The sequence below is a fragment of the Panthera pardus genome, unplaced genomic scaffold, assembly GCF_024362965.1.
Source record: "Panthera pardus isolate Hobbes unplaced genomic scaffold, ASM2436296v1 HiC_scaffold_17, whole genome shotgun sequence".
Lineage (NCBI taxonomy): Eukaryota > Metazoa > Chordata > Mammalia > Carnivora > Felidae > Panthera > Panthera pardus.
This window is the reverse complement of record NW_026526732.1, coordinates 14,928,432-14,940,906: the sequence shown is the minus strand read 5'-3', so window position 1 is coordinate 14,940,906 and position 12,475 is coordinate 14,928,432. Positions and strand designations below refer to the sequence as shown.

Genomic DNA, 12,475 nt, shown 5'->3' with positions numbered 1-12,475 from the left:
CAGGCTCTCAGCTGTCAGCACAGAGCCTGACGCGGGGCTCGAACTCACGAACTGTGAGATCATGACCTGAGCCGAAGTTGGACGCTTAACCGACTGAGCCACCCAGGCCCCCCTCCCCTATCCAAGTTCTAGATGATTTCATAAAAATGTTGAATTGGAGTAGAACCTAGGTGGCATAGAGTTAAACAGAAAACAATTATTGTGAAAAGTACAGAATAAACTTACTTTGGTGTTAGAGAATAAATGGCAAATTATAAGTATTGATAGTGTGCAAATCAAAAGAAAACAAAATTTTTAAAAATTTTCACAATCAATCTATGAAATAAAGGGATTGGGAAAACTGAGTATCTTCACATCGATCAAATGTGTGATATGTGATTGTGTGTCCACACAGAGGCTATGAAACCTATCGTCCTATTTCCTATCTGGAAATGCAACAAAGTTATCCTGAAGACTGAAGATCAACGTTATTTTTTAAAAGCTCTAGATTATACAGACTTCCTCTTTAATTCATTGTCATTCTAGAATATTCTAGGGGTACTCACCCTCTGAGCTGTACTGCAGACAGCTGAGTAACTGTCCTTAGTGCCCTGCAGGTGAGCGTACACATTTTGTTTTAGTTTTGCTTGAAGGTGGTCTGCACACTGGCTGATCAAATTGTCGCCTTTACTTTTAAGGTTGTTCAAACGGTCTTCAAAACCTGCAATTTCTTCCATCATTGCCTGCAAAAATGGAAAAACATACAGAGTTCTCATAATTTCACCTTCAGTTTTTAAATAACCAATTTATCAAAAAAGTTTAAAATCAATCATTTCACTGTTTAATGATGTTTTTGAAAGACTTTTGCATGTTGCCTTACTGACCAGATTCACAAACAAACAAAAAATCTGTTTTTAACGATACTCTCATGGGGAGAGGTAATGAGTTTAATAGATTAAGTTATATAGGGATGATGCAGTAACCGTTAAGACGAGAGTGAATTCATGGATGACCTCAGCTATACAGTTACAGAGATATCTGTTCCATGGTATTATTATCAGCAAAATGGGTGTCCATACATTTTGCAGCTCTATAAATTATAACTCTGGTATAATTTACATCTAAAACAACCCAATTACTACTTAATCTAATTTACTAATATCTAATTAATAATATAATATCTACGATATAATAATTGACTGCCTTATTAGTAATTTATAGTTATATAATACCTAACTTACATTACATAGTATTTATAGTAATAAAAATAATATTTACCATGCACCATTTATTAAGTACCTGGTATAGTCTAGGAACTGTATATATCCCTAATAAGTGTATATTATCATCATCATTTTACAGCTAAGGAGATTGAAGCACAGAGAGGTTATAAAACATGCTCCAAGTCATATCATCAGTAAATGGCAGGGCCCCGGGCTCTGGACCCCACTCTGCCTGACTCCAGCTTGTACACACCCCCATCCCCATACGTGGTCTCCAGTGAGCATTTTCACAGATCCCTTACAGAGGGGGAACCAACTTTTTCAAATCAGGTTTTAACTTCCTTACGGTGATACAATACTAGCGACAAGTGGCACATTCCAACACCAGGTTTCCTGGGTTGACACGTCGATATACTTAAGAGAAACTCTAATGGGATCTCAGCAGCCCACAGTCCACCATGTCCTGAACTGGTGCTGGGTTAATGGTTATCGCATACACACCATATCGAAAAGAACCGTTTGTCTTTGAGTTGTTATAGAACCACTGCACCATGAGGTTATTGAGGGCATTTCCTCGGTGCCTAGTAGAATATATTGTGTACTTGCTTTTCTATTCTTATTTGCTACATAAAATTTCCTCCTCAATGTAAGGCATCCTGCAGCCTGAAGAGGTTAACTGGCTTTCTTAAGACACACTAGATATTGAGGACATCATGAGTAAAATTCAGTGTCCCATTAAGGTCACCAAAGTTGCTCCATAAAATTGTGACTGCATGACATCTGTCATCTGGCACATATAATTACTACCAATACATAATAATAAAGATCAGAACAGTGCATATCAGTAACCGTGCTTCGTGCTTTACAAAATGCTTTCGTGTACATCATCTCCTGTAACGACCATGACACCGCAACAGCTCCGTGATGGGGCTGGTATCTTTATTGCCCTTTAGAGAACAGCAAAAGGAGGAGTCTCAGAGAGGTTAAGTTCCCCTGGCTAGGAAGAACAGAGTCTGGCCAGGATCCAGACACCTTATGATTACTATTCCTGTACCCTATCTTTGGCCACACTTTTCTAAAATAAAGCTAATATCTTCCTTCGATAAGTTACTTTAGAAAGATTAAATTCTTTGGGGGGCTGGTGGGAAACTATTAGCTGGGAAAAACACCACGATGTGTCTAGAAGTTGAAAGCCAGGATTGAACTGTTGTCGCTTCACTTAAATATTGAATTCCACTGTTCTCAGTTATCAGATGTTCTTGAAACTCAGAAGTACAGTTGTTATGATCCAGAGATGTGTGCTCACGCTCTCTCTCTCTCACAAACACACACACACACACACACACACACACACACACACACACACACAAGAGCACAGCTGTTAAAGCCACCCTGCATTCTTCAGCACGTTAGAGACAGGCGTACCTTGTGGTGAGCCAGTTGCTGGGTAATTGTCTCTAGACTGCTTGTCTCCATGAGGTCAGGCGCCACCAGTCTGCCTGACATCTGCAGCAGCCACTTTTCTACTTCTTGGAGCTCACTGTTATAATCTTCATGGTCTTTGACTTTCGTCTCAAGACTGCAGACGTGCTCCTGTAAAGCCAGGCACACATTAGAGATGAACTTCAAGGCAAAAATCTACTCATGACTGCCTTATATTTTTTAAAACCCAGTGCAACTCATACGGTAAGTACAGTTACGTATTTCAAAAAATTACTAGGAGCAGAAAAAACACAAAGAATCATCACACAACTTAAAATATCCATCTGAGGGGCACCTGAGTGTCTGAGTCAGTTGAGTGTCTGATTCTTGATTTCAGCTCAGGTCATGATCTACGGTTTCTGGGATCAAGCCCTGAGTCGGGCTCTGAGCTGACAGGGCGGAGCCTGCTTGGGATTCTCTCTTTCTCTCTCTTTCTGCCCTTATTCACCCCCAAAATAAATAAATGAACTTTAAAAATAAATAAAATAAATCCCTATCTGGATAAAAGGAAAAAGCCTGACTCATACGAGCCCTTAATATTCTGAGAAATAAAGTCAAAACTCCTTTTTGGCAAATAAGCACATTTTTACTTATTTTAAAAAAAGTTTTTTAAATGTTTATTTATTTTTGAGAGACAGAGAGAGAGAGAGAGAGAGAGAGAGAGAGCACGAGCAGGGGAGAGGCAGAGAGAGAGGGAGACACAGAATCCAAAGCAGGCTCCAGGTTCCCAGCTGTCAGCACAGAGCCTGACGTGGGGCTCAAACTCACGAACCGCGAAATCATGACCTGAGCTGAAGTTGGACGCTTAACCGACTGAGCCACCCAGGCGCCCCAGTCACATTTTTAGTGAATTTCTGGTTTCACCTTACCTTTCCCGCACCACAGAGGTCCTGGTAATCACTTTGAAGTTTATCCATTTTGTCCTTTAAAGTGACATCCTGCACCAACTCCAAGAGAGCTTCACCTTTCTCTCTCACTGATTTTATTGATGGTTCATGGGACAGCACCATTTGTTGAAGTGACTTGAATGACAAAGGAAAAAAAAAAAAAAAGCCAGCTCATCTATGTGATCAAAGTAAATATATACATATGTCTGTGCCGTGTGTGAGACTATCTACCTCAAATAAAGATCTCATAGGTAGTTTTATAAATCAATAAGTGTGAAACATTAGAGAATAATCTTTATGATTAATAAAGTTTTAAAATACAGAATAAAAGTAACACATCACATAGCCATACACATGTGGAGAGGGATGTATGGAAAAGATGTACCCTTGGCTAAATTTAACATAGTTCATATTTCTGTTTTCCACCTCATTTCTTCCACTGGAGGAAAAAAAACTCAATACAAAAGGCAGCGAGGTGTTATCATTTGACTTTGAATTCATGCAATTAACTGCAGCTTGAGCTAGATGTGAAGTTAGAGGGACGGATTCCAGCAACGACATTGCTATAACAGGCTAAACGTGCTATTTAAATATATCAAGAGCTCAGTGAGGGGGAGGGAGGAAAACCGGTTGTGATGCTTAGGTGGCATTTTCAAAGGCACACTGTTACCCTTGGCAGAAAAACCCAGGACGGGAATAGACATATGGCTGGAGGAAGAAACGCTTCGGAAAGGAAAAGCTGTGAGGCAAGCCACCACGCTGTAACTCTTAAAAACTGTTGCCAAATAAGTTGGGTCAAATGTATTCCACACATATTATTCTACATATAAGCCTCAATGAACTGTTTCAACATTTGAGCAGGTGAAATACCTATGTCTATCTATATGTCATGTATAGCTGTATCCATATCACCACTTATTCTTTCAAAAATTAATTTCTAAAAGGTGAAGCTACCGGTGGTTAATTAGAACTTATTTTCTTACAAATGTGGTATCTCATTCTCAACTTACCACAGATCAGCTTATAGGCGTTGGGTACCACAACGTGAAGGAAAGACTCCACACAAAAGAGATAAAATTCATAGGTATGAGATCCTGATGCTAGGAAGATTTATCTCGGGTACCCATATACCTGAATCAGACTATCAGAAAAGATCGCCATTTACTGATGCAATCTGAGTATCAAGCAGGTATGATTCCCGAATGGAGGACTAAGCCTGATGCAGCACATCTAGCCAAATAAATCTACATCACTCACCGCCAGTAGAACACACATGTTAAGGACATTTTCCAGCACCCACGAAGGGTGACACACACCAGGAATCATGTTCCTCCACCCAGTCCTACAGGCGTGACCTCCCCGAGCATTTGTCAATGAGGAACAACATCCTACCTTGTATTTAGATAGCTGAGCTTTTTTCTCATATAATTCCATTTTGGGTTCTTCAGGAGTGTGTAGAATTTCTTGGTATTCTGATATCCACTGAGTTAGTGCTTTATATTTATCCGAGAACTCCTTTGCTAAGAGAAGGCCTTTTTCCAGAGTCATGTGCTCTTTCCGGACGGTGCTGGTCAGTTCCTTCAACTGCTCCACATGCTCATGGATGTCTTTCCTTAACATCTCTGCCTCGCCATCCTCCAAGTATTTAAGAGCCCTCTCTCCTTTCTCTCGGGCTGATTTCAGCAAACTGTGGCCTTTCTCCATGTCTTTTAGCAAACCCTGAGGAAGAGAGGGAGCAGGAAGCAAATAGAGAGTTAGTATTATTTCTTTCCTTTTAAAGAAAAGGCTTTCAAGTTCCATTCTCGAGTTTCCCCTTAAAATACACTGTTGAAGTTTTGCAACCCAATGTGACCGGCCAGGAATCAGAGTCCTCTTTTCCTTACTTCAATATAGGTTTTAACAAGTCTTGAACAATATATTATTTCCCAATCAGAGACTTAAAGCAACAGCAACAAAAACAAAAACCTGACCTTCTTCTCATCCTCAGTAGTATTCCTAAAGATCTGAGTGAAAACTCTTTTGTTAATACGTGGTGCCATGAATTTGAGATAATTTTTTTTTAATTAAGCGTCAAACTGGAATTCAGACCTGAGCAACAAAGTCTGAGTCATTCAGCTAAAATCACATCACAAATCAACGAAAGCCAACTTTTGGCCTTACAGAGATTACAACATAATATTTGGAGGGAAGAGTGAGCCACAGACCATCACTCCTCCTGGGGAACAGGATGAGCACACATGCTCCCAATACCTGTGCAGGGGAAAGGGCCAACAGGGTGCAAGAACAGAGGTTGGGAGACAAGTCCAACGTATGCCCGCCTACCTCCAACGTCTTCATTTTTTTCCCCATCGTCGCTTTATCTACTCTGTCAATTTTGGTGGCCACGTTCTTGAAGTTTTTATGAGTGGAGCTGTACCAATCAGAATAGGAACTTAGGGATAATTCTGATTCCTCCAAACTCTGGATCTCTTCCTCCAGGAATTGTATCTGTTCCTTTAAAAGGAAAAACAGAATTGGACAGGAAATTAGAGACCTGTACCAGGGCCTTTCTTGATAAATGTGTGTCTTCACCAGAAGTTGAAGGAAGGGAGAAGATCTCTGCTTGTGAAATGTGCTGGCCGGTCGTGAGCAGCTGGTGGTGCACTCACCAGCACTTGGAGAAGAAGGGCCTGGTATCTGGAAGTGAGCTGGGTGGCCTGACAGCCCATGCTGCTGCTCACATGGTTCTCGTCCAGCATCTCCTGAGCTCTAGCGCCCACATCCTCAACTTCATCTTTGTACGCGATGACTTCCTCGTGCCACTTCTGAAACGATGTAAATGTTGCAGGAACCGGGTCAATCTTAGGCATTAGGGTGTAAGACAAATGTATGTATCTTCATAATAGGAAATGATGTCAGTGTATGTTCAGAATATATTTATTCTGCGACACGACTTTGAAAATATACTATATGTCCCTTATGAAAAATGATATAAAAACTATACCCTTCTTATTTGGGCACTTTTCTGTATATATTACACTTCAGTATAAGAAAAAAATACATAAAATCATCATTAATATATAAAATGATTTTAGTGTATGTTTAGAATATATTTACTCTGAGATATAATTTTGAAAATGTGTCATATATAACCTTCATGAAAAATTGTATTATAATAACACGATAAAAACCATACCCTTTATGAGTTTGAATACTTTATGTATTAGACTGGCTCGAAACGTTTTTTTAAAAAAGACAGAGTCACATATATTTTTATGTCTTCTGTTGTACTCAGATAAATTTTAAACTGGATGAATAACGATAAGAAATTCCAAAGGCCTAAGTATTATTTTGATCATGCCTACTGAATTTGCATAAAAGTTAGAATAAAACTAATTATCAAGTATTATTTCAATGCACTACATTAGAGCAATTTCAAATCATAGCCATAAACTTAAATGATTCATTTCATAAATCATTCATATATCTTGACGAAGCAAGGTAATAGGGTATGGGAAGAAAATACAAACTATTTCATTAAATTATATTTTATTAAAGACTAATTTAGGATTCTATTGAGTATTTGCTGTTAGAAAAATGTTCCATAAAGTAATCCATTTTTGTAAGCAGAAAGAGGTTTTGCAAAACTTAAACCTTGGACAAAAGTTACTGAATATTTTAAAGAAACACACTATGCAAGGTCATTGCTACTTTGACAAAGACCAAGAACTGATAGACTTTGTACCTTCATCTGATGTAACTGTATCTCCTTGGCTGCCCGGTTAGACTGACGTCCAGTCCTGAGACTCACTTTGTCCTCCAGTGTTTTGAGCCACTCGTCTACCTGCTGATACTTTTGTTCCATCAGCCTCAGTTTGTTGACCACATTGTTGAACTGAGTCCGGGTCTCAGACAGTCTCTGCTGGTAAGCCTGCCAGTCCTGCCGGAGGGATTCTAAAGCCCGGTCTTCTGTCTGAGGGATGCCGGATGGGATCACTTCCTCCCTGGTGTGTAGCACCGAATTCAACAGCACCTGCCCCTCGGCGCAGTGCACCTGTAGCTCCTGTGGGGGAAACGTGTGGCTGTCACACCTCATTCATATTTTACACCTGCACAAGTTATCATGTCTCACCCAAGTCAACAGTGCCAGCTTGAACTTCACATTAGAAAATCCTTATTTTATTCTCGATCTTACAAGAAATGTGCACCTAACACTGAACATCATTTCTCAAGTCAGAAGACTCAGAAGTATTTCCAGTAAAATAATCCTAATGCACAAACACACAAATTTACACACACGTATACTCCAACATTTGTCTTCACCGTCTTAGAAGGTTTCTGAAATTTGGCTTTTCAGCTTTCAGGCAAAAATACCTGGGATTAAAGGGGTTTTATTTAAAAGAATAACCAAATCTTCTTATGGCTCATAAACTACAAAAAGGCCTAAGGCTTCTTGCTTTGACATTAATGGGGTCAGTCTATACTGTGGCTGAGAAAGGAACCATGGACCCTTTGTTTTGCTAGGAGAGATCCTTTGCCAGAGCTGTTCTAGGGAACGTGATGGTCAAGAGAAGTTGGACCTGGAGAGTACAGGGCATACAAACCCGGGAGGCCAATCTTCATAACTGCCCCGTAGCTGCTCGCAGGTACAAAATACCTTTTCTTCCACCAGAGCATAAGCCCCAAAGATTTACCCTACAAATTTGGTATGAACGAAGACTTAAAGAGCAAACAGTACTTTTTATAGAAAGAAAAACTCATCTCCTTAAGGAGGTTGGCAAAAGAATGTTATATACTTGTATATCTAATGTATAAGGAATCTATACCGTTACTTGATCTGATCATCTAAAATTGAAAGGAACCCAGTGAAATCGCATTAAGAATGTTAGAAGTACCAACATTTTTAGTTAAAATACAGTAGTATTTTTTAAATCTTCAATATAAGTTCAAGCCATTTGAAATTGCGCTGACCATCTTTTTAATCCACAAAGATAGCCATGTCATATGGTTCAAACAAATGGATGCTTTTTTTCTTAGCTATGATGCCACTCTAAGAATGTTGTAATGTGAATGTTTTATAAGTGGAAAAGAACAAGATATATGGTGAAATACTAATCAAAATGTCCACCAACAGAAATTTTATTCCAAAATTCATAGTTTTTTAAAAAACTTAACTTTGTATAATACTTTCTCTTAATTCAGGATTGGCAAACTTTTTTTTTTTTTTTTTTTTATAAAGAACACAATAGTAAACATTTAGGCTTTGCAGGCCATACAGTCTCTGCTGTAACTACTTACCTCTGCCACTGCAGCACAAAAGTATCCATAAATGATACATAAGTGAATGGGTAAGGCTGTGTTCCAATAAAACTTTAAATTTAAATTGTAAATGTATTTACAATTAAATGTTTAAAATGTAAGTATCACGGCCATAGGTTGTAGCTTACTGGTCCTTGCCCTAAATTTATTAATCCTCCCACTATATCACTTTTTCCATATTTTATAACAGTTTTCTTTATCATATGAATCATCACTATGTTGGGTAAATTCTTATATGTCCCATGTTTCAAGTATTTATTCTGAAGGAAAAATACGGTTCAATATTTTACAAATCCATATGTGCGATGACCCATATGAAGCCTTCAGTTTATAGAAAGTAACTTGTAAATGTGGCCCAGACAGCTGGCCACACCACCATGCGTACTGTAGGACCTCAGGACGCTGAGGAAGTTCTGCCATGCAGATGAAATATCACGGTTCTCCATCAGCTATTTCCACCACTAACATCTCTTCTCCTTCTTAAGTGGCAACTCAAAATAAGACAATGTAAAAACCAACATGTGGAGAGACAAGAGGCACCCAGTTCAGGCCGCGCTACCACTGACTCAAGTGAAACATTTTCCTCCAAACAGAACAAGAGAAACATCTGCTGGTGACAAGTGACTTATTTGTCCCAGGTCCCAAACAGAAGGCTAGAGAGCTTGGTGTGTGCTTGCCAAGAATTTGAAGTGAAGTGCTGAGAGGGGTCATTTAGCAAAAACAAAGCCAACCCTACTAGAGGAAATGACAACGGCTACACGTGGCAGACCAGAGTCCTTATTATTTTGAAAGAGAATCGATTAGATCCTTAAATAAGCTAATGAAATTAGGACCCTTTTAACGTCTCCCTCATAGGTATTTCATGAATGGAGCATCATTTAAATGAGTTTTGCTCCCGTCTCATTTAACCCTTCCTTCGGACAGCTCTGTGGGGGACCCTGAATGGGAGAGGTTCTCTCTTGCCCCAAGTCATCCAGTGTGAGGTCCCACACCAAGGATTAGAGTCCAAACTTTCTAATCTCAGACTTGTGCTCCTGCCATTATACACTCCCCAGGACTTAAGTGAAATAGCCAGAAATTTTACATGCCAGTGATAACCTCCGAGACCCTGTTGTTTTCCCTTTGTGCAAGCTACAGGTACCTCTTGCCCAATCTGGAACCGGTTCAGGGTTCCAGAGCTGACAGCCATCAGGGCTGATACCATGTCAATAAATCCCAACACACAGCTGGCGGCACATGGATTTGTCTCACCGGCCTTTCTCCATTCTCTACTCTGTGTGCCTCGTGGTCCCTTCTAGGGCCACCTCCGAACCCCTCCCTATCTCTCTAGGTAAAACTGGGGGGCTCTCTTTGATGTTCCTGTAAGATCCCTTGAACCAGTCTATTCTTGATGACGTTGTTCATTTTTCATTTCATGATTCATTATTCCTCACTAAAGTGCAAGTTCCTTGAGGGCAGGAATCATATTTTAATCATCTTTATGTGCAGTAGCTAGGAAAGCATCTGCACAGCATTAGGTATTCAATAGATGCTGACCGAGTAAATGAGTAAATGAGTTAGGGCCACTTTCCCCACTAGGTCTTTCATCTTGCCCTGCATTGCAGCCTGCCTGCCTGAGCTAATTCTCCTTCAGCGGTGTGGGAGCTTTCGGCTGAAACTAGATGGTGCCATCAGTTTGACTTTGAGGAATGTCATGTTCTACCGACTCCTGCTGCTAGGCTCCAGTTACAATTCATCCTTTAGGGAGCAACAGGCAGGTGGGCCAGTCAACACCATCAACTAGACCATTAGCCATTGCCGACAGCGGCCACCTTAGTAGCTGACCAGATTCCTCAAGTCCCAGTCCTGCTCTGTCTAAATTGTCCACCTGAGGATCTCAAATAGCATATACGACTGAGATCCCAGAATGCTGTAACTCAGGATCTCCCTTAATGGCTATCAGCTCTTTACAGGATTCAAGGTCCTATTAACTTCCCATTGCTTAAAATAATAATTCCATATTCAGGATGAAAATTCCTGTAAGATGAAGTAGATTTTACCTGAAGATCCCGCAATGTTGTCTCATGAGTGTGAGCATCACCTTCAAGAACTGAATACCGGTCAAGCTTTTCTTGTTCTTGCCCCAGCCAAACTTCAAATGCCTTGAGGTCTCTCTGATACTCTTGGTGCAGGCGAACTAGTTTTTCCGACTTGGTTACTGCCTCCTGTGATGAGCATTTAAGATGGTTAAGATAGGAATACATTACCACATGCAGTGTTGACGTAGTATGTGAAAAGAATTCACTTTTGGAATTTCAGGAAGACATGATTATTAAATCACTGGCATACGATTTCCTAGAAGAATGAAACTTTAGTTTTAAGTAAAAAATACAAACACATAATATCAGGATGAAAAGGGGTCTTGAGGATTATTTAGTGGAATTAACTATCGATCTCCGAATTCCTTATGAAATGTTACATGGGTTTGCCAAACAATGAATGAATCTTACTTGTCATAAGAAGACACTTTTGCTAATGAAGAAAACTGAAATTCTTATATTGTGCCTTAAGTGAGGATTGGGACTCGTGTGGATTTAGTTTTCCATGTTCTTTGTCTAATGAAGAAAGATGTGCTTGAAAGTTATTATTTTCTTTGTGACACCTAAATGCAGAATGATAAATATTACTGGTGATTATTTACTGCTTCAGAAAACTCTCATCACCAGACATATGAAAACACTTACACATCTTCATTGTGATGCTATCCAAATTTTTTCTTAAATTGGCTAATTGCTGGGAATTTTTATCGAGAATCATTTTCCTTCTGTAACTTTCATGTACTAACACCAGATGACGGTTTTTGTTTCTGCCAATGTTCAAAGTACTAACATTCATTTGTTCTTTGTGCTTTCACAAAGCATCATTCCAGAAAGTAAAGGAGTCTTTAAGGAGGCATAGGTCTAAACCCTCCTATTTCAGTGCACCTGCGTGGAACACGGGTAGCAATACCTTGGCCCTCTCCGTGATTGCTCTGTATCGCTCCTGAAGATCCTGGAACTCTAACTGGGTGACATAGTGCTCTGTCATGCCAGCCCCTTTGAGTTCAATGGCCTCCAGCAAGCTGCTGTAACTCAGCACTTCTTCACTTAGTAACTAGAGAACATTTAAAGGAAAAGAAAGAGTTACCAAGTATACCGACACATCAGTAACACTGCTGAAATTAAGACAATTTAACTGTGTTGTTGACAAGTGACCTCAGGTTTTCTATCTACAGACAGGTACCTCGATAGATCCATCCGTCTATACGTGTGTATAAAGCGTGTGTGTAAGTATATTTGATATCTGGCTCAGAACTCGCTCTGAGATACTGGTTCCAATTGACTTTGGCATCTTAAACTTGATTCGTCTCCTGATCTGCACTCCATTCCCATACCTTCCCAGGCCCCACCAACCCCCAAATCCCCTTCTCCTTCAGTCTTCTCTCAGATAGTAAATGCCACCACATCCCACCCAGATGGCCATCTCAGACCACTGGAAGTCACCCTTTCTCCCTGCTCGGTCATGCCATCTATGAGGAGATCCTGTTAGTTCTGTCTCCACGTTATACCCTGACATTTGTCCTCAAGT

The 12,475-nt window shown here is 40.0% G+C and overlaps 1 protein-coding gene across 18 annotated transcripts in view; it reads right to left on the bottom strand.

The window, feature by feature from the left end:
• SYNE1 (spectrin repeat containing nuclear envelope protein 1) overlaps nt 1-12,475 on the bottom strand; it is a 476,190-nt gene that overhangs the window by 203,636 nt on the left and 260,079 nt on the right. For all 18 annotated transcript variants that reach the window (XR_008422842.1, XM_053904367.1, XM_053904354.1 and 15 more), the window contains 9 exons: nt 11,858-12,001; nt 10,909-11,073; nt 7,296-7,613; nt 6,220-6,375; nt 5,894-6,064; nt 4,964-5,290; nt 3,554-3,706; nt 2,628-2,795; nt 546-722 (listed from right to left, as the gene is read on the bottom strand). Coding sequence is in view for 17 of the 18 variants with exons in the window: in XM_053904367.1 (XP_053760342.1) it covers nt 546-722; nt 2,628-2,795; nt 3,554-3,706; nt 4,964-5,290; nt 5,894-6,064; nt 6,220-6,375; nt 7,296-7,613; nt 10,909-11,073; nt 11,858-12,001 (1,779 nt within the window). In the remaining variant the exon portion in view is untranslated. The remainder of the gene's footprint in view (nt 1-545; nt 723-2,627; nt 2,796-3,553; nt 3,707-4,963; nt 5,291-5,893; nt 6,065-6,219; nt 6,376-7,295; nt 7,614-10,908; nt 11,074-11,857; nt 12,002-12,475) is intronic.